The sequence below is a fragment of the Podarcis erhardii genome, assembly GCF_964252035.2.
Source record: "Podarcis erhardii genome assembly, chromosome: 2".
Classification (NCBI taxonomy): domain Eukaryota; kingdom Metazoa; phylum Chordata; class Lepidosauria; order Squamata; family Lacertidae; genus Podarcis; species Podarcis erhardii.
This window is the reverse complement of record NC_138498.1, coordinates 119,818,872-119,846,742: the sequence shown is the minus strand read 5'-3', so window position 1 is coordinate 119,846,742 and position 27,871 is coordinate 119,818,872. Positions and strand designations below refer to the sequence as shown.

The 27,871-nt window shown below is 44.7% G+C and overlaps 1 protein-coding gene across 1 annotated transcript; it reads right to left on the bottom strand.

Annotated features, from left to right (window-relative positions):
• Positions 1–169: 169 nt before the first annotated feature.
• Positions 170–26,003, bottom strand: LOC309335216 (vomeronasal type-2 receptor 26-like; the record flags this gene model as incomplete). The annotated part of the gene is made up of 7 exons (XM_081850090.1): positions 170–1,119; positions 1,935–2,061; positions 2,923–3,150; positions 4,908–5,123; positions 18,626–18,730; positions 24,814–25,105; positions 25,867–26,003. The coding sequence occupies 7 exons, from the start codon at positions 26,001–26,003 to the stop codon at positions 209–211; spliced, it is 2,016 nt and encodes a 671-aa protein (XP_081706216.1). The 3' UTR covers positions 170–208.
• Between the last annotated feature and the right edge of the window lie 1,868 nt (positions 26,004–27,871).

Sequence of the window (27,871 nt, the reverse complement as noted above, 5' to 3'; positions counted from 1 at the left end):
AGTTGAAGATGGCACATAGATTCACCACAGTTGGCTCCTGTGATAAGGAGAATCCTTCTGCTAAATCAGTCCTAAGACCCATCATCATACAACATCCTGTTCCCACAGTGGCTAACCAAATGTGAATGCTCCCACATAATCTGAAACAAAAAGTAGTTTTGGCCTTGAACATGATAAATGACACCTCTGGAAAACAGTTTCAGAAATATCAGGTTTCCAAATAAGTTTTTGTGCTTAAATATGCCTTTGTATTCATATCTGGCCTGAGTACAATAATGTAGCATTTAGGAATGAAGATGCAGCCCAGAAGCCCAGCACTGGAGGCCAAGATAGAGAAGACCTGCACGGCTACCATGTATTTCCCTTTGGTGCTCTGGTAGGTGGGCACAAAGGAGACCCAAACGCTGCAGAAGACCAGCATGCTGAAGGTGATCAGCTTGGCTTCATTGAAGGCTCCAGGCAGGTTCCTGGCTAGGAAAGCCACCATGAAGCAGATGGAGGCCAGGAAGCCCATGTAGCCAAGGGAGCCATAAAACATGGCAACAGACCCTTCATTGCATTGCAGGATGATCTCTCTAGCTTGGGAGCTCATGTCAGACTCTGGGAAGGGTGGAGAGATTCCCAGCCAGATGGTACACATGACAACTTGGACACTGGAGCAGGAAATGATAATGGAATAGGCCAGACTCTTCCCCAGCCATCTCTTCACCTTGTTTCCTGGTTTTGTGGCCAGGAAGGCCAGCACCACCGTGATGGTTTTTGCCAACAAAGAAGAGACTGCAACTGAGAAGATGATGCTGAAGGCCATTTGTTGCAGAAGGCAGGTCCCTTTCCTTGGCCTTCCAATGAAGAGGAAGGAGGACAAAAAGGAAAGCAGGAGGGAGACGAGGAGAATATAGGAGAGGTTCCGGTTGTTAGCTTTGACTATGGGAGTTTTTTTGTACTTAATGACGGTTCCTAACACAAAGCCTGTAGTTAAGAATAAGAAGAGGGAAAAGGAAGCTAGGACGACCCCCAAAGGTTCTTCATAAGCCAGGAAGGTGATAATCTTGTGGACACATTGATTTCTGGCCTTGTTTGGATATTGATCTTCTGGGCAGCTGGTGCAATGCTCTGCATCTGCAGAAAAACAGGAGTATTATCAATCATGTACCCTCTTGTAACAGTGGCAAGAAAAATTGATGAGCTATGCGGACTTGGCCAAGTTGACATATAAACTGCGTGACGAGGAAAATCATGACTTCAAGGAAGAATGGGAACTTTTTACAAATTACAGTGGTACCTCAGGTTAAGTACTTAATTCGTTACGGAGGCCCGTTCTTAACCTGAAACTGTTCTTAACCTGAAGCACCACTTTAGCTAATGGGGCCTCCTGCTGCCACCGTGCCGCCGGAGCACGGTTTCTGTTCTCATCCTGAAGCAAAGTTCTTAACCTGAAGCACTGTTTCTGGGTTAGCAGAGTCTGTAACCTGAAGCATATGTAACCTGAAGCGTATGTAACCCGAGGTACCACTGTACTTTAAAAGACAACTCCTTGGCAGGTTTTGAGTAAACACCCACAAATTTATCAGTTGAATATATGATAGACAAGGCAAGGATATGTACAATTTTATAATATGCAGAGAACAATATGTGCAAAGAAACCAGAGAGGGGAGCTGAGGGGAGTCCTGGGTGGGGGGAGAGGGAGGGATGGGGGGGGGAGGGGAAAATAATGTAACTGAATATTTGGATTGATAAATTGTTATGTTGAAATTGTTTAAGAAAATATATATATTTTTAAAAAATCATGTACCCCACTGTATTGCTATGCATATATATAGTTTGAGTTTTTGCTCTGGGGAATATGGCAACCCTAGATTAGATGGCCATGTGGGTCCAACTTTATGATTCTATGATTCTTTGTCCCCTTGCCCAAGACTCTGGTGCCACCCACCTTCCTGAGTGGAGATGGTCCCTTCTGCGCAGGACAGGCAGTCATAGCAGCAGAGTGGCTTCCCTTCCGGAACCAGCTTGAGAAATCCGGGGCGACAACTTTCCACGCACCTGGAGGGAGGCAGGGTCTAAGCACAAAGATGGGGAATCAAGGAAAATGTGTTTTCTATGGAAATGGGGCATGGGGTTGGGGAAGGGCATTTTACATTCGAAGCTTGTGACTAAGTGTAAGGCCAAAAAACTGTAGCAACTACCTAGGTACCAGAGGCCCACATAGATTCAATAGCACGGAGTATCTACTTTCACTTCCGGCAGGTTCACTAGTATTTTGCCATCACTGTATCACAGCAGTGGACACCTGGGAGCATTCAGTAAAAACATCTTTTTAAAAACAACAACATTTTTTATTTTTTAAAAATAGGAGTCTTGGGTGGCACATAGAATTTAAATAAAAAATTTGGTGGGGAAATTCCTTCCCCCAACCAGCCTTTCTCTGAAGCAGAGCTGGGAGAGAGGCTTTTCTGAAATTATAGACTGCCTTCAAAGTTTCAGGGATGGTTAAATTTCCTCGAAGGGTTTGGATGAGGAGGTCATCTCTCATCCAAGCGCACAAATCTACTGCAGCCTTTCTGGAAGTTGCTGGGAAATGGCCCATTCAATGTGGCTTCTCATGAGCATTTCAGAAAAAGGGCTAAAAGCATAATTCGGTCAAGATTATGAGGGTCTTTAATCGTTTAAATATGGCAGAGGGTGGGGGAAGTTTTGGCTAACTCATTTGGCAGCTAGACTGGTGAATGGGAGTGGCCACCAAGACCATATAACACCGGTCCTGAAAGACCTACATTGGCTCACATTTTCGAGCACAATTCAAAGTGTTGGTGCGACACACAATTTTACAGGGACCCACCATGAGATCTTCAAGAAATGCTGAGCTTTGTTGTTGGCAGGTGTTTGGGAAATGCAATAGAATGAAAGATGATTTCCCCCACCTGGTTGAGCCATTTGGGCCACACAATGGCATCCTGATCAATGGTGAACTGTACATCTGGGGACCCCCGTCTCTTGATACTCCCAAACTTGACCCTGAGAATGGACTTATTGGGAAACACCACCCAGTTTACAATGTCCAGGTCGGCTGCCAGTTCCCCATTCTCATCCAAATACACTCTGTCCATGGAAGAATTGTAAAACTGGGCGTTTCCCAGGAAAGGGTGGAGCTAGAAGGGAAAGAAAACAGCAGGATTTAGGATATGGGAAAGGACACTGACTATCCAGCTCTGCCCGTTTCATGCCTGGCTGTCCTCTGACTTGGGGCTTGGTTAAGGCTCAAGTAGTTGTGTGTGTTAAACAGTTTGTCTCCTGCATGAAGCACAAGAACTCAGATGCTGATTCTTTCCAAAAGCTTTTTCCCCCAGTCGCCCTCTGCCACTGTTTATTTTATTTTGGCAAAGTAATAATCATAAATAAATAAGAATAAAAATGTGCACCCCACCCCCGAGACCATTCCCAAAATTTCAACATCTCTTGCAACCCCATTCCGTTTTGACAGTACAAATTCTACAAACACCTTCTGTATCTCCTCAAAATAATTTCTCCTACATACCCCCCATCTTACCTTAATGACACATGTTAATTTATCATTAATAGCTATATCCCACACCTCTTTATACCATTCTTCCATTTTATATTCCGCTCACCCCTTCCACTTCCTAGCTATCATAATTCCTGCAGCTGTCAATAAATTTGTGAGCAAGCCCATCATGGCCTGCGAACCTTCCACTCCCTCGTAGATTGATAATAATGCTACGTCTGGACTTTCGGTCAGCTTTAACCCAGTGGTTTCTGTTATCTCTTTAAACATCCTTTACCAGAAAAATCGTGCATATTTACTCCCCCACCACATGTGAATATAATTCCCTGTTTCCTGGCACCCCCTCCAATCCCAAAAGCTTCAGTGCTCAAATATGTATAGCAAAGGCACGTCAGACAATACATATCTCTACTCAAGGCATGGCTATACAAAGACACATCATGTGACATGGTTAGCCAGTAGAAGATGCTGACCCAACAAGGACATGCCCCTTTCATTCCTGTTATACAGGAATGGGGCTGGCACAACTTAGTGCAGGACATTGAATACAGGTCCAGCAACACAAACACAGTCCCTTGGACAAAGGCTGGGACTTAGTGGAGCTCAGTAGGTGTCAAAGTAGCACCCTGGTGTCACAGAGCAAGCTGGTCAGTGAATCACACAGTTCAAAGCTGGAGTTAACTCTTTATATTAGCGAAACATGGTCTTCACAGGCTTTTCTGAGTTTCATGTCTAATGAGCACAGCAGCTCATGCACTGTAAGTTCTTACTCCATGTAACCAGTTGCCGAGACTAAAAGTCCCAACCTCCCCACAGCCTCTTCTCTAGGGTTTCTTCTGAGCAATCAGAGACTGTGCCAGCAAGCAGCCTGCCTTTGCTCCTCCCGTTTCATACCTCTTCTGGTTCTGGGAGTCAGGGGAGCCTGTCGCAGCAGGAGGGGGAGACTCCCTGGCTTCCTCACCAGACAGACTCATCTCTCCCTCTTCTCCAGCCTCCGCTTCTGCCTCTGATTCTGGGCTGCTCTCTGCCACAGACTCCCCGTGCTCACTAAGCCTTGTTGCCCCTTCAGCTTCTGACACCTCCTCTTCCCGGTCTTCTCCCTGTGACATCTTCTCCCTATAACCACCCATCATTGTCCCACCACCAATCCCCGGGCTCTGAGTCTTCTGCCATTGGTGGTTCCTCCTACCACCTTATCCTACTCTGGCCATTCCTGAGGTCAGTGTATGGGGGCATGGAGAGGGGCCAGTTCGGGATGCTTCCACAATGGGTTTGCAAAATTCCCCCTTCTGACACCATTTCACATGTTCTTTGTCAATTCTGGAATGGTTACACTCTATTGTCAGGTTTGGCAGAGATGTCTGTGATGGGAGAAGGAAATACCTGCCATGACTGTAGCTTTTGAACTTCCAGACTGGCCATCACCCTCCTGTTTGACCTAGAGGAATAGGCTGCATTTAAGGCAGATGCCACAGCTTGGACGGCGTTGTAAATCCTGTAGCTGTCTAGAGAGAGGATTCTTTCCAGATCATCTTGAGGCAACATCTCCAGTTTCTCTCTCTCTCTGCATCTTGTCCAGCCTTTCACTGACATGGCATGCTTTAAATATGAACAATTAAAGGCATGTTTCCAAAACGTACTGATAGTGGAGAAAAAGGGAAGAGAGTAATCATATTGTGCCCATTTATTCGTCCCAAGGAAGAAAGAAAAAATACCATGGATGTGTTGGAAAGAGAAACCTCTGTATGTTAACTCGAAGGAAATGTCCCACGTAATAGTTGTGATCAATACCTTCCCTGCAGTGGGTTTTAACAACTGGTGGAATATTTTTTCTGCATGTACCACTCCTGCTACAAAATAAGATGTTTCTACATAGTAAAAAAAGACATTGACTTGTCTCCACTTTTCGAACGGAAGAATATCAATCACGTAATGTGTTTTGACTTGTGGAATGCTCTGTGAGATGGCAACACAAATGCCATTCTGGGTGAGCAAAGGCATCAAATTCTTCGTGAACCTCTCTCCGTTGTCGGTGTCTTGAGTAAGAAGGCCAATGAACGTCCATCTGAAGTGATGGAGAAGCTTGACAATCCCTGAGTACAGGGCTTCTTCTTTGGGGACCATCGGGTAGAGAAAAGGGAACTGTCTCTTGTCATTCATCACATGAGAGACAAAAGCGTAATTGATCTGGCAAGAAAAGGAAGATTTATTTTGAAATTCTGAAAAGCCGATATGAGTAGCAATGATCGTGCGAGAAAAGAAAGGCATGTGTTGGCCCTTATAAAATCAAAAGTCTGTCTCCAATCTCACATAACTTCCACCCCACCGATTTTTGAGTTCTCTGGAATTGGGTTCAGTCAGAAAATAATAATAATAATAATAATAATAATAATAATAATAATAATAATAATATATTATTTATATCCCGCCCATCTGGCTGGGTTTCCCCAGCCACTCTGGGCAGCTTCCAAAAGAATATTAAAGTACAATAGTCTATTAAACATTAAAAGCTTCCCTAAACAGGGCTGCCTTCAGATGTCTTTAAAAGTCTGGTAGTTGTTTTTCTCTTTGACATCTGGTGGGAGGGTGTTCCACAGGGTGGGTGCCACTACTGAGAAGGCCCTCTGCCTGGTTCCCTGTAACTTGGCTTCTCGCAGTGAGGGAACCTCCAGAAGGCCCTCGGCACTGGATCTCAGTGTCCAGGCAGAACGATGGGGGTGGAGACTCTCCTTCAGATATACTGGGCTAACTTTGAATTGTGCTCGGAAATGTACTGGGAGCCAATGTAGGTCTTTCAAGACCAGTGTTATGTGGTCTTGGTGGCCGCTCCCAGTCACCAGTCTAGCTGCTACACCCCTCTCCATTCCTACCTGTGGGATGTTATAGATGCTCAGCATTCTTGAAATCTGGATGGAGTTTGGAGAATCGGCTCCTTCAAGAACAGCGAGCAGATTATTCTGCCCTCCACAGTTATAGTTCGGAACATTTGCCTGCCCAGTAGAGAGCAAGTCAACCAAAGCTTCGATTGTAACCCTCCCATCAAAAAAGTTCTGGTGGATGTTGTAGCCCAGAGTGATGTTGGGTAAGAGCCTGGGGTTCTGGTTAACCTCTTGAATGGCAAGCAAGACGGACAGGTATTGCCAGTACCTTGTCCCCCCTCTCCTGCAAAAAAATATACACATAACAGCATCATCCAAGCTCATTTGGTAGAACAGGGTCTACCAAATCTCAGGGTCGTGAGATGGAGCCCAATGTTGGGCAAAAGATTCCTGCATTGCTGGGGGTTGATCCCTTGCAACTCTACAATTCTATGATCCTGCAATCAGTGAGTATATCAGATTCATCTTTGCTTCCCCCCCTCCAAGTTTTTATGGATAAATTCTGGATTCAGTTTGCAGAGCTTTTGCTAACCTGATCTTTACTTAATGCTGAGAGCCTTGTTCAATCCACAGGCATTCCCCTTTGGAAAACAAAACTTATTAGTATAACAGCAGATAAAACATTTTAAGCTTTCATTAAATGATAGGTAACATTCAGCGTTAAGCGTCAAGCAGAGACATCACCTTGCCAACAAAGGTCCGTATAGTTAAAGCCATGGTTTTCCCAGTAGTGATGTATGGAAGTGAGAGCTGGACCATAAAGAAGGCTGATCGCCGAAGAATGGATGCTTTTGAATTATGGTGCTGGAGGAGACTCTTGAGAGTCCCATGGACTGCAATAAGATCAAACCTATCCATTCTGAAGGAAATCAGCCCTGAGTGCTCACTGGAAGGACAGATCGTGAAGCTGAGGCTCCAAGACTTTGGCCACCTCATGAAGAGAAGACTCCCTGGAAAAGACTCTGGTGTTGGGAAAGATGGAGGGCACAAGGAGAAGGGGACGACAGAGGACGAGATGGTTGGACAGTGTTCTTGAAGCTACAAACATGAGTTTGACCCAACTGCGGGAGGCAGTGGAAGACAGGAGTGCCTGGCATGTTCTGGTCCATGGGGTCACAAAGAGTTGGACACGACTAAAGAACAACAACAACAACAACAACAACAACAACAACAACAACAACATTCAGCATCACCTCTCTCCCTCTCCCTCTGTCTTGTGGATTACAGGGAAGAATTGGGATTACTTCATTTGAGTCACAGTGACTTGTGAATGTATGAATTTTATTATTTCGGTCACAGACCAGTTCCAGCCCACATGCAATATCAAGGAAGTCATAAAACACGATAGGGATACATTTGAATTTGCAATTAGGTATAAGAGGGACAATACAGATATAGCAAGAGTTAAAAAATATATAAATTAAAACTTAGTCACTAACATATAACCTGAAGTTATCATTTAAAACCTTAATCATTTTGGCAGTACAGCTTGTTCCCTAAGTTTTATGGCAGTCGCACAGAATTTGGCCACCCTTAGCGTAATCTCTAGATCTTTGTCCTCTGCCAGGAGTTTTAGACATTGAAGTTCGGGCCCATTTGGAGATTTTTGTATAACAGGAGTGATAAGTACCAAGCGTATATCCCCATAGAAATGGCAGCATAACAAGGCATGAGAGACAGTTTCTACCTCCATCAAGCCGCAGGGGCAGATTCGTTCCGTGTATGGTTTACCCTCAAATCTGCCCTGCAATAAGGCAGATGGCAGCACACTGAATCTAGCGAGGGTAAATGACCGTCTGTATTTAGGTATTTGTAATTTTGACAAACAATTTGCTGGGGTAAATCCTCTTCCATTATCTTTTATTGCTGGGTGTTTATTCATCTCGCTCACGTGGCATTGCAGTTCCACATCCCAAATTCGTTGGCGGATTATTGCTCTAGCTTACAGTGACTTGTGCTCTGGATGTTTTCTGAGATTTGGCCCTCTCCACTTGATCTGAAAACTGGGCGGCTTCCAACAAATTCAAACACAATACATCAAACACGAAAAACTTTCCTGATGTCTTCAGATGTCTTCTAAGAGTCAAATAGTTGTTTATTTCCTTGACATCTGACGGGAGGGCGTTCCACAGGGCGGGCACCACCACCGAGAAGGCCCTCTGCTAGGATTCATCACAGCTGTAGAAACCACATTCACCTAAACCCCTACCGCATCCTGGAATTTCTGGGTTAAATAAACAAAAGCCAAAAGTAGCTGGAGTCATGTCTGTGTCTGAGACATGTGACTTCATTACAGCTTTTAAATGTTGCAGAGCTACTTATCTTTACAAGGTAATCTCATAGTGACTTACTGTACAACTCTTTGCTTCTTTGGAAATTTACAAACAGCTCATAAGTTGCTGGAGTTTATATTGTGGATCTGGTGCTAATTTACTTCAGAAAAGCTGCAATTGGGGGAACATTTACTTATTTAATAGACAGGGATCATCTGGGTTGGGGGAGGGGACAGAAAAGGCCTCTCCACTTGCAAAGTCAAGCAAGAACCTCTTTAGGCAGCAGCCTTTTTCTCAAAGTCTCAAAAAGAAAATTGGGTGCTTGTTCTGTAGGTCAAAGCTATGTTTCTTCAGGCTGCTCTGCTCTACAACTGAAAAGGGACCTTTCTGTGACAGTGTCCAAATGGCAGGTTAGGCATTTCATAGAATCATAGAGTTGTAGAGTTGGAAGGGTCCTCAAAGGGACCCCGAGGGTCATCTAGTCCAACCCCCTGCAATGCAGGAATCTCAGCGAAAGCATCCCTGACAGGTGGCCCTCCAACCTCTGCCCAGAAACCTCCAAGGAAGGAGATCGTCCTCAACCTCCGAAGGGAGACTGTTCCACTGTCAAACAGCTCTTACTGTCTGAACGTTTCCCCATATGTCTTGTCGGAATCTCCCTTCCTGCAACTTGAAGCCATGGGTTCGAGTCCCTTGCTGGTTTCCCAGAGTCTCTCCCCAATTACATAACAGAACAGGGATTTAGGGGGAGCAGGAGAAAGCCTGATCATTGGGGGGCTCGTGAAATTGGTAGCTTGTGGGGCGTCAGCAAATTCATCCCCATAAAATGGCTTACAGGGAAAGGCTGGCGGAGGGAGACTCCTTGAAGGTGTGTGGATGGAAGAATCCTCTTGTGGGAGAGATGACCCCACTGATGATGTGATCTCCTGGCCTGTAATAACCGAATGGACCTATCTTATCACTCTCCAAAGTCAAGTGGCATTTCGCCTTCATCCGGCACTCTGCGTAATGGTGGTGTAGCAGCAACAGCAACAACAGCTGCAGCATTCCTTGTCTGCTTGGAACAGCCCCCTCCCTTGTTACTGCTCCTTGCAATTAGGAAACAATGAGATGAAGCCAAACGCTTTTTGCAATGGCTTTTGGAGCATTGACGGAGTCACACCAAGACTTGACATCTGAAGTGGATGGACATCAACCTCAGCACCTGCACAGCCCAATTCCCCGGCCCCAAATCTCAGCCCAGGCTTTTAAGGGCATCAAAGGCACTGATGCACCAGTCCTTTCCAGCTCAGACGCAAGACATTGCCTCATGCTGTTCTCAATTCTGATGCTTATTTTAGTGGACTCGTAAGTGCTCATTGGACAAATCTCTGGAGCTCTGTTGAGAAGATGATGGGGAAAATCACTATGATTTCGATCATTCAGAAGGGAAAAGGAGACAACAGGGCAGATTGATAGTCAAAGCTGGGGGGAAATATGGGGAAATCGTACACTGAAAATGTTGTCTATAAGAATAAAAGAAAATTATTATAAATTAATTTGGATATGGTATTTAACACCAGTCAGATTGAATCAAATAAACAAGGAATATCTGGTGTTATGTTGGAGGGGATGCCAGGAAACAGGGAATTATGTTCACATCTGGTAGGGGTGTAAATATGTGAATTTTTTTAAAGCAAAGGGTGTTTAAAGAGATAACAGAAATCACTGGGTTAAAGCTGACCAAAAGTTAATAGGTAGCATTATTATCAATTTATGATGGGGTGGAAGGTTCACAGGCTATGAAGGACTTGCTCACAAATTGATTGACAGCTGCACGAATTATGATAGTTAGGAGGTGGAAGGGGGAAGCAGAATATAAAATGAAAGAATGGCATGAAGAGGTGTGGGATATAGCTATTAATGATAAATTAGCATGTCTCATTAAGGTAAGATGGGGAATATGCAGGAAAAATTATTTTGAGGAGATACGGAGGGTGTCAAAATGACTTGGTCAAAATATATATTTAAAAAAAAAGAATGCATAAAATGTATAAATGTATAAAATATAAATAAAAGAATGAATAAAATAAAAAATAAAAGAATGAATAAAATAAAAAAGGGGGGGGGGAGGGAAGAAGCATCAGCTTTGCAATATATTTAACTCTTCACGCAGCTCCATGTTAGGATATTTCCGTTCCACCTTAAAAGGGAGCAGGCTTTTGTGTGTCATAGCCTGCGCATTTTCTGTTTCTGTTTCGATAGAGCTGTTCTCTCTCTCTCTCTCTCTCTCTCTCTCTCTCTCTCTCTCCCCGCCAGAACACGCTGGCAGACGGTCATGTTTTCTGTGTTCTGACCAACGCTGAATAAACTTGTAAATATACTGCTCTGCTGGGTGCAACTTTTGCTGTGCGATATCTGCTGATAAAGTGTGCATCAGTTCTGGAATGTGGAAGCTATTCTCTAGAACTCATGTCGCTAATTTCTGATACTGTGTCTACGGGAGGTCGATGGATGTCCGGAGTATGGAGTCGGCTGGAGGCAGTGATGGCCTTTGTCTCCCTGGCAGTATCCCAACACTCCATTCATAGGTGCAAAAGGCTGGAGGAAAACATGTCTGTGAAAACTCCCAGATCTGTTTCCAAACTGTAAGAAGGAGCATGTTTAGCCTTGGTGAGAAACACTTTCACAAGAGTCAAGAGCAAGATTTCTTTTTAGGCCCGTGCTGGGAATCCTATGGAGCACAGGACAATTTAGGCCTGGCAGACTCTTCCCATTAACAACAACAACAACAACTTTTTTATTTATACCCCGCCCATCTGGCTGGGCTTCACCAGTCACTCTGGGCGGCTTCCAACAGAACACTAAAATACAATAACCTATTAAACATTAAAAGCTTCCCCAAACAGGGCTGCCTTCAGATGTCTTCCAGAAATCTGGTAGTTGTTTTTCTCTTTGACATCTGGTGGGAGGGCGTTCCACAGCACGGGTGCCACTACCGAGAAGGCCCTCTGCCTGGTTCCCTGTAACTTGGCTTCTTGTAGCGAGGGAACCGCCAGAAGGCCCTCAGCGCTGGACCTCAGTGTCTGGGAAGAATGATGGAGGTGGAGACGCTCCTTCAGGTATACTGGACTGAGGCCCTTTAGGGCTTTAAAGGTCAGCACCAACACTTTCAATTATGCTCGGAAATGTACTGGGAGCCAGTGCAGGTCTTTCAAGACTGGTGTTATATGGTCTCAGCGGCCGCCCCCAGTCACCAGTCTAGCTGCCGCATTCTGGATTAGTTATAGTTTCTGGGTCACCTTCAAAGGTAGCCCCAGGTAGAGCACATTGTAGTAGTCCAAGCGAGAGATAACTACAGCATGCACCACTCTGGCCAGACAGTCTGCGGGCATTAGACAAGTGAGGCTGCTTTGGCGAAGCCATGCCTCAGTAAGAGCTGGAAACAAAGGCCATCTCTACTCCGTATATCTTCTGAGTGGACAAGCCTAGGCTCACATGACTTCCCTCCTTTACTCTCAATCAGACTGAGAAGCTCTCCTGCATGTAGACCACCCCCAAGATGCAGCTCCTCAAGGCTTGGGGCCAGGGGCACTCAGAGTTTCCTCCTCAAAAACCCACAGCAAAGCGAGCAATAGTACCGGCTGCCAATGTGTGCAGCAAAGATTCCATATTGATGATTGCAGCTCAAGGTGTCTTGTTCTGCCTTCAGGGTGGGGAGGTGCAGGGTGTCCCTGGACGGCTGCCCTATTAGAAGTGGGTCTGAGACCCTCAAAATAAAATATATATCCCCTATACCCAAGCCCAGGTTCCCTCCTGGGGCATTCCACAGGGTGGGCGCCACTACTGAGAAGGCCCTCTGCCTGGTTCCTTGCAACCTCGCAGTGAGGGAACCACCAGAAGGCCCTCAGAGCTGGACCATGGCTCAATTGAATGCTATGATGCCAGAATCATCCCTGAAGTGAACTTGTGCTCTCTGGAAGAGCATTACAGTGGTACCTCGGTTTACAGGCATTTCCACCAACCCAGAAATAGTACTTCGGGTTAAGAACTTTGCTTCAGTATGAGAACAGAATTTGCACGGTGGCAGTGCGGCAGCAGCGGAAGGCCCCATTAGCTAAAGTGGTACCTCAGATTAAGAACAGTTTCAGGTTACGAACGGACCTCCAGAATGAATTAAGTTCTTAACCCGAGGTACCACTGTACTTGCATAAAGACTACTAAGAATAGTGTGGTTGCGTAGGTATTTTATCGCAACCTGCCTGTGATGAAAGAACTCATTATGCACAAGGGATGAGTGGCCACAGCAGAGTTTCAGGAGCGAGCCAGCAGTACATCACATGAAGTAAGTGGAGCTAACTCTTTATTAAATGAAACAGGATCTTCACAGGAGTGTCACATCTAATGAGCACAGCGACTCTTTTTCTGTACATCTTGTACAGTTGCAGAGACTGAAGGTCCCCACCTTCCAACAGCTGTTTAAGTCCTCTCCTCCACACCCAAGCAATCGGAGACTGTGTCTGCGTGTCTGCCTTTGCTCCTCCCATGCCATTCCTCTTCTGGTTCTGGGAGACCAGAGGGGAGGGGAGCTTGTTGCAGCAGGATGGAGAGACACCCTTGACTCTTCACCAGCCTTCTCCGCCTATTGGCCTCACTTCTCTCCTGATTCAGCTTCTGTTTCTGGATTTCTCTCTGCCACCAACACTCACAGCTCACTAAGCCTTGTTAGCTCTCCAGCTTCCAACACCTCTCCTCCCAGTCTTCTCCACTGAGAGCCAGTGTGGTGTAGTGGTTAAGAGCGGTAGTCTCGTAATCTGGGGAACTGGGTTCGCGTCTCCACTCCTCCACATGCAGCTGCTGGGTGACTTTGGGCCAGTCACAATACTCTGAAGTCTCTCAGCCCCACTCACCTCACAGAGTGTTTGTTGTGGGGGAGGAAGGGAAAGGAGAATGTTAGCCGCTTTGAGACTCCTTCAGGTAGTGACAAAGCAGAATATCAAATCCAAATTCTTCTTCTTCTTCCCTGTGACCACTCGTCGTCGTCCCACCACCAATCCCTGGGCTCTGAGCCTTCTTTCCTCGGGAGTTCCCCAGCTGGTTTCTACCACCGTTCATATGTATCCAGTCCCTGACACAAAGTCATTATGAATACATTATCACCATTCATGATTTATAGGGACGGAAGAGAGATTCACACCTAAGCACCTATCTCCACATAACTATTTTGCTGGAGATCCATTTTCAAAGTTTATAAGGATATTTAAGAATCAGACGCCATCTTCAGTTTTTGTCTTTAGATGTTCCTTTGTGTTCAGATCAGGCTTCAGTATAATTATGTAGCACTTGGGAAAGAAGATGCAGCCCAGAAGCCCAGCACTGGAGGCCAAGATAGAGAAGACCTGCACGGACACCATGTATTTTCCCTTTGTGCTCTGGTAGGTGGGAAAGAAGGAGAGCCAAACGCTGCAGAAGACCAGCATGCTGAAGGTGATCAGCTTGGCTTCATTGAAGGCTCCAGGCAGGTTCCTGGCTAGGAAAGCCACCGTGAAGCAGATGGAGGCCAGGAAGCCCATGTAGCCGAGGGAGCCATAAAACATGGCAACAGACCCTTCATTGCATTGCAGGATGATCTCTCCGGGCTGGGAATGCATGTCAGACTCTGGAAATGGTGAAGAGATTCCCAGCCAGATGATGCAGATGGCAACTTGGACAAGAGAACAGGAAATGACAATGTAGTTGGCCAGATTCTTCCCCAGCAATTTCCCCACTCTGTTCCCTGGCTTTGTGGCCAGGAAGGCCAGCACCACAGTGATAGTTTTTGCCAACACAGAAGAGATGGCAGCCGAGAAGATGATGCTGAAGACCATTTGTCTTAGAAGGCAGGTCACCTTCCTTGGCTGGCCGATGAAGAGGAAGGAGGACAAAAAGGAAAGCAGGAGGGAGATGAGGAGGATGTTGGAGAGGGCCTGGTTGTTGGCTTTGACTATGGGAGTTTCTTGGTATTTAATGAAGATTCCTAACACAATGCCTGTGGCTAAAGACAAAAGAAGGGAGATGGAAGCCAAGATGATCCCCAAATGTTCTTCATAAGCCAGAAAGGTGATGATCTTTGGGACACATTGATCTCGGCCTTTGTTTGGATATTGATCCTCTGGACACAGGGTACAATGGTTTGCATCTGAGGAAGAGAGAAAGATAGGTATCCGTAACCAATAGACTTGGAAAAATAATATTGATGCAGGAGTGGTCAGGAAACAAGAAGGTGTGGTAGAGAGGGGCAACAGGTGATTTGTTATTTTCTCTTTTAATGTTTACCCTTGAATATTGCCTTTCCTTAGTGGAGATAGAGGTGGTGCACAAGGTTTTTCTCACTTCAGAACTGCAAAGAACACTATAAGTAAAGCTGAGAGGCAGGGAATTCCCCTGAGAGATATGTCTGGCCTCTTCGTTGTACAGCTTTTGCCTGATGCTGGGTGTGCCTCTTTACATTTATGTATTTATTCTATAACTCCAGCAATGTTTCTGTTAGCTGGATTGGAGGGAATTGGTTAGAAGAAGAATTGCTTTCTAATTTTGAACTTTTTTTTGGGGTAGGATAACCAGTTTAAAGGTAAAGGTAAAGGGACCCCTGACCATTAGGTCCAGTCGTGACCGACTCTGGGGTTGCGGCACTCATCTCGCTTTATTGGCCGAGGGAGCCGGCGTACAGCTTCCATGTCATGTGGCCAGCATGACTAAGACGCTTCTGGCGAACCAGAGCAGAGCACAAAAATGCCATTTACCTTACCGCCAGAGCGGTACCTATTATCTACTTGCACTTTGACGTGCTTTCGAACTGCTAGGTTGGCAGGAGCAGGGACCGAACAACTGGAGCTCACCCCGTCGCGGGGATTGGCAAGTCCTAGGCTCTGTGGTTTAACCCACAGCGCCACCTGCGTCCCTGGATAACCAGTTTGGACTTAACCAAAATGCTTAAGTCCAATTGATGCATGAAGGGGTTAATGCCATAGATTAAGCTGTCCTTCTAGGCTTTGCTAGGTCGCTCTCCCTCACATTGGGAGGAAGGCTAGTCTATTGTTTCCTTCAGTCTACTATGTGAACTCCAGCATGTAAAGAGGTCTGAGCTTGTTCCCCAAACCTGGACTTTGGCATCCAGTAAATTCTTTTTATTTACCTATATTTTTCCTTTTTCCACCAATACTTCTAATGTATGATTTCTTAAGACAAAATCATTATATATTTCTTCCATGTAGTGCTCACAGTAGCCCCGTTGTAATTTTTCATCTATTACATTATAATCACTTTCACAGAATTTATTTTCTCCCTTATAATGCTTTCGCTGTTTTAAATATTTACTATTTCCCGTTTGTCAGTAACTTTTTGTTAATATATATGAATTCATTTGCTTGCTTGCTTTTTGGTGGGGTTCTTGAATCAGTTTAAAATAGCTAAAGTAAGGCATTGTGGGCAGTGCAGGATCAGCCCTCTCCCTCTTCCCCTTTCTGTAGCACAGAGATCACATCTTCAATGCCCTTTCTTTCTTTCTTTCTTATACTTTTATTTTGCTTTAAACAAATACAGAGAAATATAAACAACCAAAATTACAAAAGTAAAATCCTTAATAATAATAATAATAATGGAAAAAGCTAAAAAAACTACAAAAAATATCAAAATACATGGCACAGAACATAAGCCATTATGGGAAAGAAAAATGAAAAAAGAAAAAGCAAAGAAGAAGGAGGGGGGAGGGGGGAGAAAAAAAAGGGGGAAAAGAAAAAAGAAGAAGAGAGGAATATGAGCCAAAACACAAGAAGGCTCGTCTATTGTATGCTTCCGTCAAGGTCACAACAGATCATTATTCTTATCACTTCTCTCTATCAGCATTCCATAGAATCCCTCATCTTGGTATCAGGGAACATTTCCCTATGCGGTATCATTCTAAACATAACCAGGTCTTTATTGATGAACCCTTATCCCCTAGATAATGCCATTTCTTTCAACTCCCTGGAAAATATGTCTTTTGAATCTTCACAGAAACTGTGTCTGAGTGAATCGTCAGCCTACTTATCCTCTCCCAAGGAATGTGATCTCTGTTTGAACCACCCACCTTCCTGAGTGGAGATGGTCCCTTCCACACACAAAGCACAAGCATAGCAGCAAAATGGTTCTCCTTCTTGAACCACCTTGGCATAGCCGGGACGACAGCTTTCTGTACACCTGGAGCGCGGCACGGTCTAGCCATAAGGAGAAAAAGGAGCACGAAAGGTAAATTGTTAGGAGTATTTGTGACAATGGAATTCGTTTATAGGACCCAACAGAATCTCTAGTTCCACTGGCTGGGAACACCCACACCCCCCCAAGAAGCAAATTTGATGCAGGAAGGAAATCGTGATGAGAAAACCTCTTTGGTGTGTTTTCTTGTTTGTTTGACATTTATATTCCTCTTTTATATACATTAGAAAACTCAAAATGCACTGCAGAAAATACAATAGCAAAATAACAATCCTAGAAGGAAAGTAATTACAAACAACAACAAAACGCACTGATGAACAACAACAACAACAACAACAACAACAACAACAACAACAACAATTTATTATTTATACCCCGCCCATCTGGCTGGGTTTCCCCAGCCACTCTGGGCGGCTTCCAACCGAATATAAAAACGATACAGCATCAGACATTAAAAACTTTCCTAAACAGGGCCACCTTCAGTTGTCTTTTAAAAGTAAAATAGTTGTTTATTGCAACAACCAACCACAAGGTAAAAAAATGGCAAAGGACCCCTGGATGGTTAAGTCCAGTCAAATTTGACTATGGGGAGCAGTGCTCATCTCGCTTTCAGGCCGAGGGAGCCAGCGTTTGTCCACAGACAGCTCTCTGGGTCATGTGGCCAGCATGACTAAGCCGCTTCTGGTGAAACCAGAGCAGCACACGGAAACACCGTTTACCTTCCCACCACTGCAGTACTTATGTATCTACTTGCACTGGTGTGCTTTCAAACTGATAGGTTGGCAGGATCTGGGACAGTGCAATGGAAGATCACTCCGCCGCGGGGATTCAAACGGCCAACTTTCCCATCGGCAAGCTCAAGAGGCTCAGTGGTTTAGACCACAGCACCACCCGCGTCCAACCATAACAACAACTGGAGACGCTAACTTAAAAAATGTCTCCTGAATTGTTGTTGTTGTTGTTGTTGTTGTTTAGTCGTTTAGTCGTGTCCGACTCTTCGTGACCCCATGGACCAGAGCACGCCAGGCACTTCTGTCTTCCACTGCCTCCCGCAGTTTGGTTAAACTCATGCTGGTAGCTTCGAGAACACATTATTATTATTATTATTATTATTATTATTATTATTATTATTTCATGCATTGTATTGAATGAGATTTACTCCCTGGTAAACGTGCAAAGAGGGATGCGGGTGGCGCTGTGGGTTAAATCACAGTGCCTAGGACTTGCCGATCAGAAGGTTGGCGGTTCAAATCCCCGTGACGGGGTGAACCCCCGTTGCTCGGTCCCTGCTCCTGCCAACCTAGCAGTTCGAAAGCACGTCAAAGTGCAAGAAGATACATAGGTACCGCTCCGGTGGGAAGGTAAACAGTGTTTCCGTGTGCTGCTCTGGTTCGCCAGAAGCGGCTTAGTCATGCTGGCCACATGACCCAGAAGCTGTACGCCGGCTCCCTTGGCCAGTAAAGCGAGATGAGCGCCGCAACCCCAGAGTCGGTCGCGACTGGACCTAATGGTCAGGGGTCCCTTTACCTTTACCTTAAATGTGCAAAGGATTGCAGTGGAAATACTATGGGAGTTATTAAGCACGTTATTAGCCCATAACTGATGGCATGTAGAATAAAGTGTTCTGTACCTTGTTAAAGCTTTGGGGCCACACAATGTCTTCCGGGTTAATGGTGAATGCCTTTCTCTCTATACTCCCAATTTTCACTCTAACACGAGATTTATTGGGAAGCATTACCCAGTTCTCAATATCATAGTTGGCTGGCAGCTGCCCGTTCTCATCCAAACGCAGGCTGCCCATGGAAGTATTTGGAAACTGGATTGCCCTTAAGAAAGGGTGGAGCTGGAATGGCACAGAAAGCATGAAACTACATGAGGCGGTCCTGTAAAAGCAATCAGGGAATTCTGGGAAGTAATTGACAATGAATTAAAAAAGATATTTGAAAAAACCTTCCCCCCAAAACCCAAGGCATTCCTTTTGCGAATGGTGACAATGAAAGTCCCTGAAACACAAACAAACAAAAAATTATTATATGCCACTATTGCAGCTAGAATCTTATTGGCACAAAAGTGGAGAATGAATACGGTGCCCATCAAGGAAGAGTGGCAGTTGGAAGTGTAAGGAAAAGGAGGGAACATTTTATCATATGTGGTGGGATTGTAAGGTAATTAAATTTTTTTGGGAAATGATATACAACGAATTGAAGAAAATGTTCCATTTAACATTTGTTTAAAAACCTGAGGCATTTTTGTTGGGGATTGTAGGGAAAGACCTGCCAAAAAAGTTGAAAAACATCTTCATGTATGCGACAATGGTCGCAAGAGTTCTGATAGCACAAGGATGGAAGACTGAAGAAACCCCAGCTAAAGAATCATGGGAAGAAAAATTGATGGACTATGCAGAACTGGCAAAATTGAGATATAAGCTACGGGACAAGGATAACTGTGACTTTAAGGATGAATGGGAACCTTTTACAAAGTATTTGAAGACGCAACAAAGCGAACTGGACTCCTTGGCAGGTTTTGAATAAACATTCACAATTTTTTTACTGATAATAATCAGATAAATAGTTTGAGGTTCTATACAACTTTGTAACATGCAGAAAACAGCATTATTAGAGAAACCAAAGACTGGAACTGAGGGAAGTCGGGGGTGGGGGGGTTCTGTGTGGGAGGGGGGAGGGAGGAAAAATGGGGGGGGGAATAAGGATGATATGTTTTTGGATAATATGTCTTGTTATAATTTTGAATAATTTTTTTTTAAAAAAAGGAAGAGTGGCAGTTTAAAAGAGCTTTTTTTTTTGCTGTCTTGTTGTTTCCTTACATTATAAACATCCCTGTGGTCTTCTCACAAGGAGCTGAATATGAATGCTTAAATATAAATCCATATAGGTAAATAAATAAAAACACACTGCAGCTCACCATAGTGGAGAATACCAGGAGACCTTTGTGGCTGCTCAACCTGTGTCCCAGGTGTTTAATAGTTGGTGGGCAACTTCAGTGTCCAGCAGAGATGCGAGGGGATGAGGAGTGTCCAGCTTTGGTTAGGAAAGCTGGATCTCTCTAAGGGAACCAGGGAGAAACCACTAGATACAGGGGAGCCTTCTGATATAAACGCCTTCGCCAACTCCTCGAAAGATTCCATCAACAGTGTCTCCGAAAAATTTTACACATCACCTGGGAAGACAGGTGAACTAATGCCAGTGTACTGGAAGAAGCATAGATCACCCGTGTTGAAGCAATGATTCTTCAACATCAACTTCGTTGGACTGGTCATGTTGTGCGGATGCCTGATTACAGTGGTACCTCGGGTTACATATGCTTCAGGTTACAGACTCCGCTAACCCAGAAATAGTACCTCAGGTTAAGAACTTTGCTTCAGGATGAGAACAGAAATCGTGCGGCGCCAGCGCGGAGGCAATGGGATGCCCCATTAGCTGAAGTGGAACCTCAGGTTAAGAACAGTTTCAGGTTAAGAACGGACCTCCAGAACGAATTAAGTTCTTAACCTGAGGTACCACTGTATTGTCTTCCAAAGCAACTACTCTATTCCGAACTTAAAAATGGAAAGCGTAATGCTGGTGGTCAACAAAAGAGGTTCAAGGACTCTTTCAAAGCAAATCTTAAAAAAATGTAGTATAAACACTGACAACTGGGAAACACTGGCCTGTGAGCACTCCAATTGGAGAACAGCCTTTACCAAAGGTGTCATGGGCTTTGAAGACGCTTGAACTCAGGAGGAAAGGGAGAAACATGCTAAAAGGAAGGCACACTTGGCAAACCCTCACCGTGATCAACTCCTGCCCGGAAACCTATATCTTCACTGTGGAAGGATGTGTGCATTCACAATTGGCCTCCACAGTCACTTACGGACTCACTTTTAATACAGTGGTGCCTTGCAAGACGGAAAGAATCCGTTCCGCGAGTCTCTTCGTCTAGCGGTTTTTTCGTCTTGCAAAGCAACCCTATTAGCGGCTTAGCGGCTATTAGCGGCAAAGCGGCTAAGCGGCTAAGCGGCTATTAGCGGCTTAGCGGCTTAGAAAAAGGGGGGGAAAGCGGAAAAAAATCGCAAGACTCGCAAGACGTTTTTGTCTTGCGAAGCAAGCCCATGGGGAAATTCATCTTGCGAAGCGCCTCGAAAACGGAAAACCCTTTCGTCTAGCGGGTTTTTCGTCTTGCGGGGCACCACTGTACTGGGTTTATAGAAGACAATCTTACTCGGCTACGAGGCATCACAGAGGAAGAAGAAGAAGAAGAAGAAGAAGAAGAAGAAGAAGAAGAAGAAGAAGAAGAAGAAGAAGAAGAAGAAGCAGCAGCAGCAGCAGCACAGTGTGAAAATAATGGGCTGACCTCCACCGCGAGACTCACTAATTGGATTTCCTCCACAATGGGCACACTTTTCATCTGACAATTAAATTTTATTCCATAGCTCGGAGAATGGATTGCAGTTTGCAAATGCACAAGTGAATACCTGCCATGGCTTCAGCCTTCGATGTTCCAACCTTTCTCCTCCACCCACCATCAACATCCACTTTGATCTAGATAAGTACATAGAATTTAAGGCGTGTGCCACAAGTTGGACATGGAAGTAAGTGCTGTAGCTGTCTTGAGACAGGGCTCTCTCCTGCTCCTCTTTGGGCAAGGTTTCCAGTTTATCCTTCTCTGTGCATCTTGTCTGACCTCTTTTGGCCAGCGCGTGCTTTGAATATGAGCAATGGTATGCATTCTGCCAAAACTGCCCAAGGAGATAGGAACGTGGCTTATAGCAGTCATGTTTGGTCCTTTGTGGGGGTTTCATTAAAAAGGACAAAGAACCATGGATGTACTGGAAGAAATCAAGATCGAAAAACAAATTGAAGTTGATGTCCTGAGAACCTGCAGTGATCCAGACTTTGGCCCCAATTTCTTTCTCAAGTGTTCCTTGTAGTGCCTTAACTGGCATCCATCCCATTTGGGTGGTTTCGTAGTAAACCATTACAGTGAATTGTCTCCATATGGCAAATGGTTCACTTGGGCCGAAGATTTGAAGTGGATTATTTTCATGTACTCTTTTTGATAAGGCAATGCAAATTCCGTTACTGGTCGTAAGCTCTGTGAAGGCTCTCAAGAACCTTTCACCATTCTCATTGTCTGGAGCAATGAGACCAATCCACGTCCACCCAAAATGCAGGAGCAACTTCACAACCCCCAGATACTGATTTTCTTCTTTGGGGACGATCCGGTATACAAAAGGGAACTGGGTTTTATCATCAAGAAGATGAGCAACAGAGCCATAACTGATCTGGTGAGGAAAGTAAGAATTAATGTTTTGCTTTGTTTTCAGGATAAGGAATAGACCGCAATACGTCAAGGACCGCCTCTTTCCATCTGAACCTACCCAGACCATGAGATCATCTTCTGAGGCCCATTTGCTGAGTCCGTTCAAGAGGTTCAGAGGGTGGAAACACGAGAACAGGGCCTTCGCTGCAGTGGCTCCCCATCTGTGGAATGCTCTCCCCAGGGAAGTTCACCTGGCGCCTTCATTGTACACCTTTAGGTGCCAGGCAAAAACGTTCCTTTTTAACCAGACCTTTGGTTGATCCTAGTTACATCCTATGCCCTTTTAAAATGTGTTTTTCTTTTTTGTCGGGGGGGGGGGCGGACTATTGGACTGTTGTTTTTATTTTTATTAGGTATTTTGTGGTTATACATCTTGATTTTATTCTGTGAACCGCCCTGTGACTCCCAGGTATGGGGCAGTATATAAATTTCATCAATCAATCAATCAATCAATCAATCAATCAATAAAATTGTTACAAAAGTTGGGTGCCTCCCCCCTGTCTCTGCTGACCAGTAGCAAGAGCCCATGGGGTTCCAGGCACTCACCCCAGGTCTGAGCTCCTTCGGACAATTAAGACATGGCAGAGACTGTCGTAGCTTTAAGAAATATGGTTTATTCACCTATTTACACCTTCAGTCTGCATGGAATGAGTCCAGATCTTACAGCATTACATTTCAAGAGGCGCTTGTACCCCACAGCCCTGGAGCCCAAGACATCTCTCCCAGGCAGTGGTCAGCCTGCCCAAAGATGGATCCCAGACCAAAATTCCAGAATTACTAGAATGGCGAGCTAAAATTTGTGAATTTGCGGAGACAGCAAAGTTAACAGCATCAATCAGAGGCTGTTCTAATAATTTTTTTTATAAAGAGTGGGAATCCGTAAAAGGATTACATGAAAAGAGTTGGCTTCGGAGCCTAAAATTAATATGCAACAGCTTAAAGGGCACAAGGTCATAGGATGATATTAATACAAATATGGAACAACAAATATAAACGGGTGTTAAAGCAACAAAAAACAACAATATGTAAAGAAGATCGCTCATGGGTGAAGGGAAGCAACGGGTTTAGGGGAAGGGAGGTGAGGGCATTAATTGAAAAATTGTTAAAGATATATATGGGAAATTAAGAGATTAAGGATAAGGAACCAAAAGAAGACGACAAATATTAAGGAATAGTAAAATAAGGGAATCTGAGAAGAATCAGTACAAACGAAAATATGAGACTCAAGGTTTTGTTATATACTGTTTTATCTTGGATGTGAAGTCTTCTGTTGTAAAGATTGTACATAAAATGAATAAAGAAGAGAAATCTAAGATGGATCCCAGATGGATCTACTTGCATTTTGATGTGATTTTGAACTGCTAAGTAGGCAGGAGCTGGGACTGAACAACAGGAGCTAACCCCGTTGTGGGGATTCGAACCGCTGACCTTCTGATCAGCAAGTCATAGGCTCAGTGGTTTAGACCACAGCACCAGCACAGCACGCGTCCCTAGCTTAGCCAGGCCGTTTTGCATAGGCTAGTCCAGAAAATCCTCTGCAGCTTGTATTTCTCCCTTCACATCCCAAATAATCAAAATCCTAGCATTTATTAATTTATAAGGTTTACCCCCCCCCCAGTCTATAATAACATTTATTAACCAAAATGATTACTAATTAACTGTGTTGGCTGGCGATGCTAGGAGTTTTAATTTAGAAATGTAAAGTATTGCACTTGGGCAAAAAAAATGAGAGGCACAAATACAAGATGGGTGACACCTGGCTTGAGAGCAGTACATGTGAAAAGGATCTAGGAGTCTTGGTTGACCACAAACTTGCCATGAGCCAACAGTGTGACGCGGCAGCTAAAAAAGCCAATGCAATTCTGGGCTGCATCAATAGGAGTATTGCATCTAGATCAAGGGAAGTAATAGTGCCACTGTATTCTGCTCTGGTCAGACCTCACCTGGAGTACTGTGTCCAGTTCTGGGCACCACAGTTCAAGAAGGAGACTGACAAACTGGAACGTGTCCAGAGGAGGGCAACCAAAATGGTCAAAGGCCTGGAAACGTTGCCTTATGAGGAACGGCTAGGGGAGCTGGGCATGTTTAGCCTGGAGAAGAGGAGGTTAAGGGGTGATATGATAGCCATGTTCAAATATATAAAAGGATGTCACATAGAGGAGGGAGAAAGGTTGTTTTCTGCTGCTCCAGAGAAGCGGACACGGAGAAATGGTTCCAAACTACAAGAAAGAAGATTCCACCTAAACATTAGGAAGAACTTCCTGACAGTAAGAGCTGTTTGACAGTGGAATTTGCTGCCAAGGAGTGTGGTGGAGTCTCCTTCTTTGGAGGTCTTTAAGCAGAGGCTTGACAACCATATGTCAGGAGTGCTCTGATGGTGTTTCCTGCTTGGCAGGGGGTTGGACTCGATGGCCCTTGTGGTCTCTTCCAACTCTATGATTCTATGATAATTTGAACCATCTGGAGGGTACTAGGTTGATGGAGGCTGGGAATTGAAGAAAGCCTCCGGATTTTCATACTTTCTGATGCCCTTCACTCCTTGGGAGAAAAACTGGAATTTTATGCAGCTGAAGTTCTCCTCTGCCCACCCATACCCCACCTTCATACCTGTGGGATTTTGTAGATGCCTGACATGGTTGAAATCTCTATCGAGATTATAGAATTGCTTCCTTCAAGGATTGCCAGGAGTTTATTCTGTTTTCCACATTTGTAGTTTGGAATATTGCTTTCTCCGTCTGCAAGCAGTTTGAGCATGGCATGGGAAGTCCTCCGTGCATCGAAATAGTTTTCGTAGAGGTTATAGCCCAAGGTGATGTTAGGTAAGAGGCTGGGATCCTGGTTGATTTCCTGGACTGTGAACAAGAAGGACAAAATGTGCCAGTAGTACATAGATGACAAGCTGCAAAATAGCAAACAATTAAGAAGCGTCAAAATGTTTTGCACCATTTATTAAAAACAAACATTGTTTGACCCTCAAATAATAATCTGTGTGTCCGTTATAGAATAACAATGGGGAGATGTCTGTTCCACTGCAGTTCAAAGTACAAAATTTGAATATGAAATACTGCAGTTGCTTCAGTTGTCAGGGCTGCAGAAATGTCACTTTGTGGAAAAGCAGAGCTCAGTCTTCACTCTAGAAGGGTGAAAAGGCTGCAACTCCATTTAGCTAACAGGAACCACTATTGAATCAATGGGACTTACTTTTCAGTAGACAAATTTAGTATTTTGCTGTAAATCAATATCTAGTTATGGACAGTACAGACCTTCAGTGAAAGAAACCAAAGGAGATCAGAAGGACCTCTTGTGCCCTTTCTTTGAGTCTCCCCTTTGCAAGTGAAACCAGTTATTTCCTGAGTATTTAGGAGTGCAGGTGAAGAAGTGTAACAGCCACCTGCTTATTGGAGAACAGGCTTTACCAAAGGTGTCATGGACTTTGAAGCCTTTTAAACTCAGGACGAAAGGGAGAAACGTGCTAAGAGGAAGGCACGTTTGGCAAACCCTCACTGTGATCAACCCCCAGTCAGAAACCTATGCCCCCAGTGTGGAAGGACGTGTGGATTCAGAATTGGCCTCCACAGTCACTTACGGACACACCGTTAAGGCCTTGTTCATGGAAGACAATCTTACTTGGCTATGAGTGATTGCCCAAGAATTACTTACCCATCAAACTTGGATAAGGGGGACTGGGAAAAGATGTATGGCTGTTGCTTAATAAAGTTTTGAGGTGATACAATCCCACTAATGAGGAAGTATCCAGGCCGGTAGTAATTGAGGGCTTCATTTTCTTCGCTGATCATATTCAAGGGGCATTTTCTCTTCAGGGCACTTTGTCCACAGACTCGATGGGGTATTAGCAGCAGAAGCAGCAACAGAAGTAGCAGGGAGGTCATTCTGGTTTGGCCTCCTGATCTCTCTTCTTCAGTGCCAGTTTATCAGAAGAAACGAAAAACTCTTGTATGATCAAAGCTGCAGTGACTTTATCAACGTGGGTGGTGTTCAGCTATGATTTCAGAGGCATTAAACGTCAAGCAGGTATCCCACCCCCCCAATCTTTTACCTGCCCGAACTCTTGGTATAAATCTGTTTCTGATATGGGATATATTCTGTGCACAAGTGTAACCAATAATCTCATGCTGACCTTGATTCTGATGTTTAGGTAATTGCCAAAAAAAATACCTTTTGAGCTTTGGTGAGGGATTTTGATAATTCACCCTGGTTTTGATAATTATAAAGGGATTAAGAGTCACCTCTGCAGCTTCCTGTAGTCTTTGCATGACTCGAGGGGCAAGTGAAAAGCTGGAGAAAAACATGTTTGTGAGAAATCACAGAGGCAGCTCCAAAGTTCTTCAGTCAGGAGGGGCAGTTAGTATTGCCTGAACTTTGCTTGACATGAACTTAAGAAATATCCTATGACTGGCTTAGTCCAAAGGCCAATGCAGTCCAGTAGCTGGATACCCACCGTGGGCATTCCGATACCTATGGAAAGCCAATAAATTCCACTGGAAAAAACGGTTATGTCCATGTGGAGATGGCAGTATTGAGTCAGTGGCTCATGTGCTTCTGGGTTGCACTCTTTACGAAGATTTGAGGAGTGAGGAGTTATTACGCTTCTATTATTGTCCATGCCGGGTCGCTCAACCATTGTTTTTTTTTTTTTTTTGAGTTTTATTTATTTATTAATGTTCTTATGTTACATCGGTAAACATTGCGTGGTGATTCCCGCCCCATCCCAAAGATGAAGTAAATAAAGACACCGGACACCAAATTTTAGGTTAATGGGCGAAAATGGCCACAACTTTATTGATTACAGGTAAGAGCGGTATTGGCTTTAGGCATTGGCCCTACCAGACTATCCGGTCTAACTGGGAAGGGTTAAGCACCAACCGGGGGAGCCCCTGAGATGCACATCCCTGGGCGCTCCCCAAGGGGTTACCACTTGGGAGCGCGCTTTAGGCCCTAGCCTCCGTAGGTTTCGGACGAGGCGACGCCCCCCGGAGTCCTTTAACGAACTACCCTTCAAGCTTTGGGGGAGGTGATGGCGTTCCTCCCCCCCGACCTCATTTCCATAACAATACCCCTGCCAATGCCTAACCGCCAAAATCAGGAGTTGTGACGTTTTGCTACGAGGTAGGCGAAAAAACCAAGTGGCTACCAAATACAGCCAATTTGCCAAATGGAAAAACTCCTACCCGGCCCCATGCGGCGACCAGCCGAAGCCCATAGCAAAGTCCAAATGCAAACCTAGAGGGCGGGTGGGTGGGAAACCGCTACTGCTGAGGGAACGAAAAGGGGCGAGCCAAGGCTGCCCCGACCTTAAGTGATCCCAGGAGGCCCGCCCCCAGCGGCAGCCGATTGGCTGTCGCTGTGGGCGGTGAATATTAATGAGCTGGAGGAATCCCTGCTTCTCACGGGGCTGACGCCAGCCCCGCGAGATTGTTGATGGGGGCGTGAGCCCGCAACCCCACCCCCTCTTTAGGTCAGGAGTGGCTTTATCATAGTACATCACAAGGCTTATTATAATATAATTTTCAGCATGTATACAAAGTTTATATACCTAAAGAAAAAAAAACAAGGACAAAAAACTATTCCAAGATCATATATGTACCAACACTTTGGACTCCTGTCTATCCCGTTGTATATTCTGTATCTAGTACATCTGTATTGC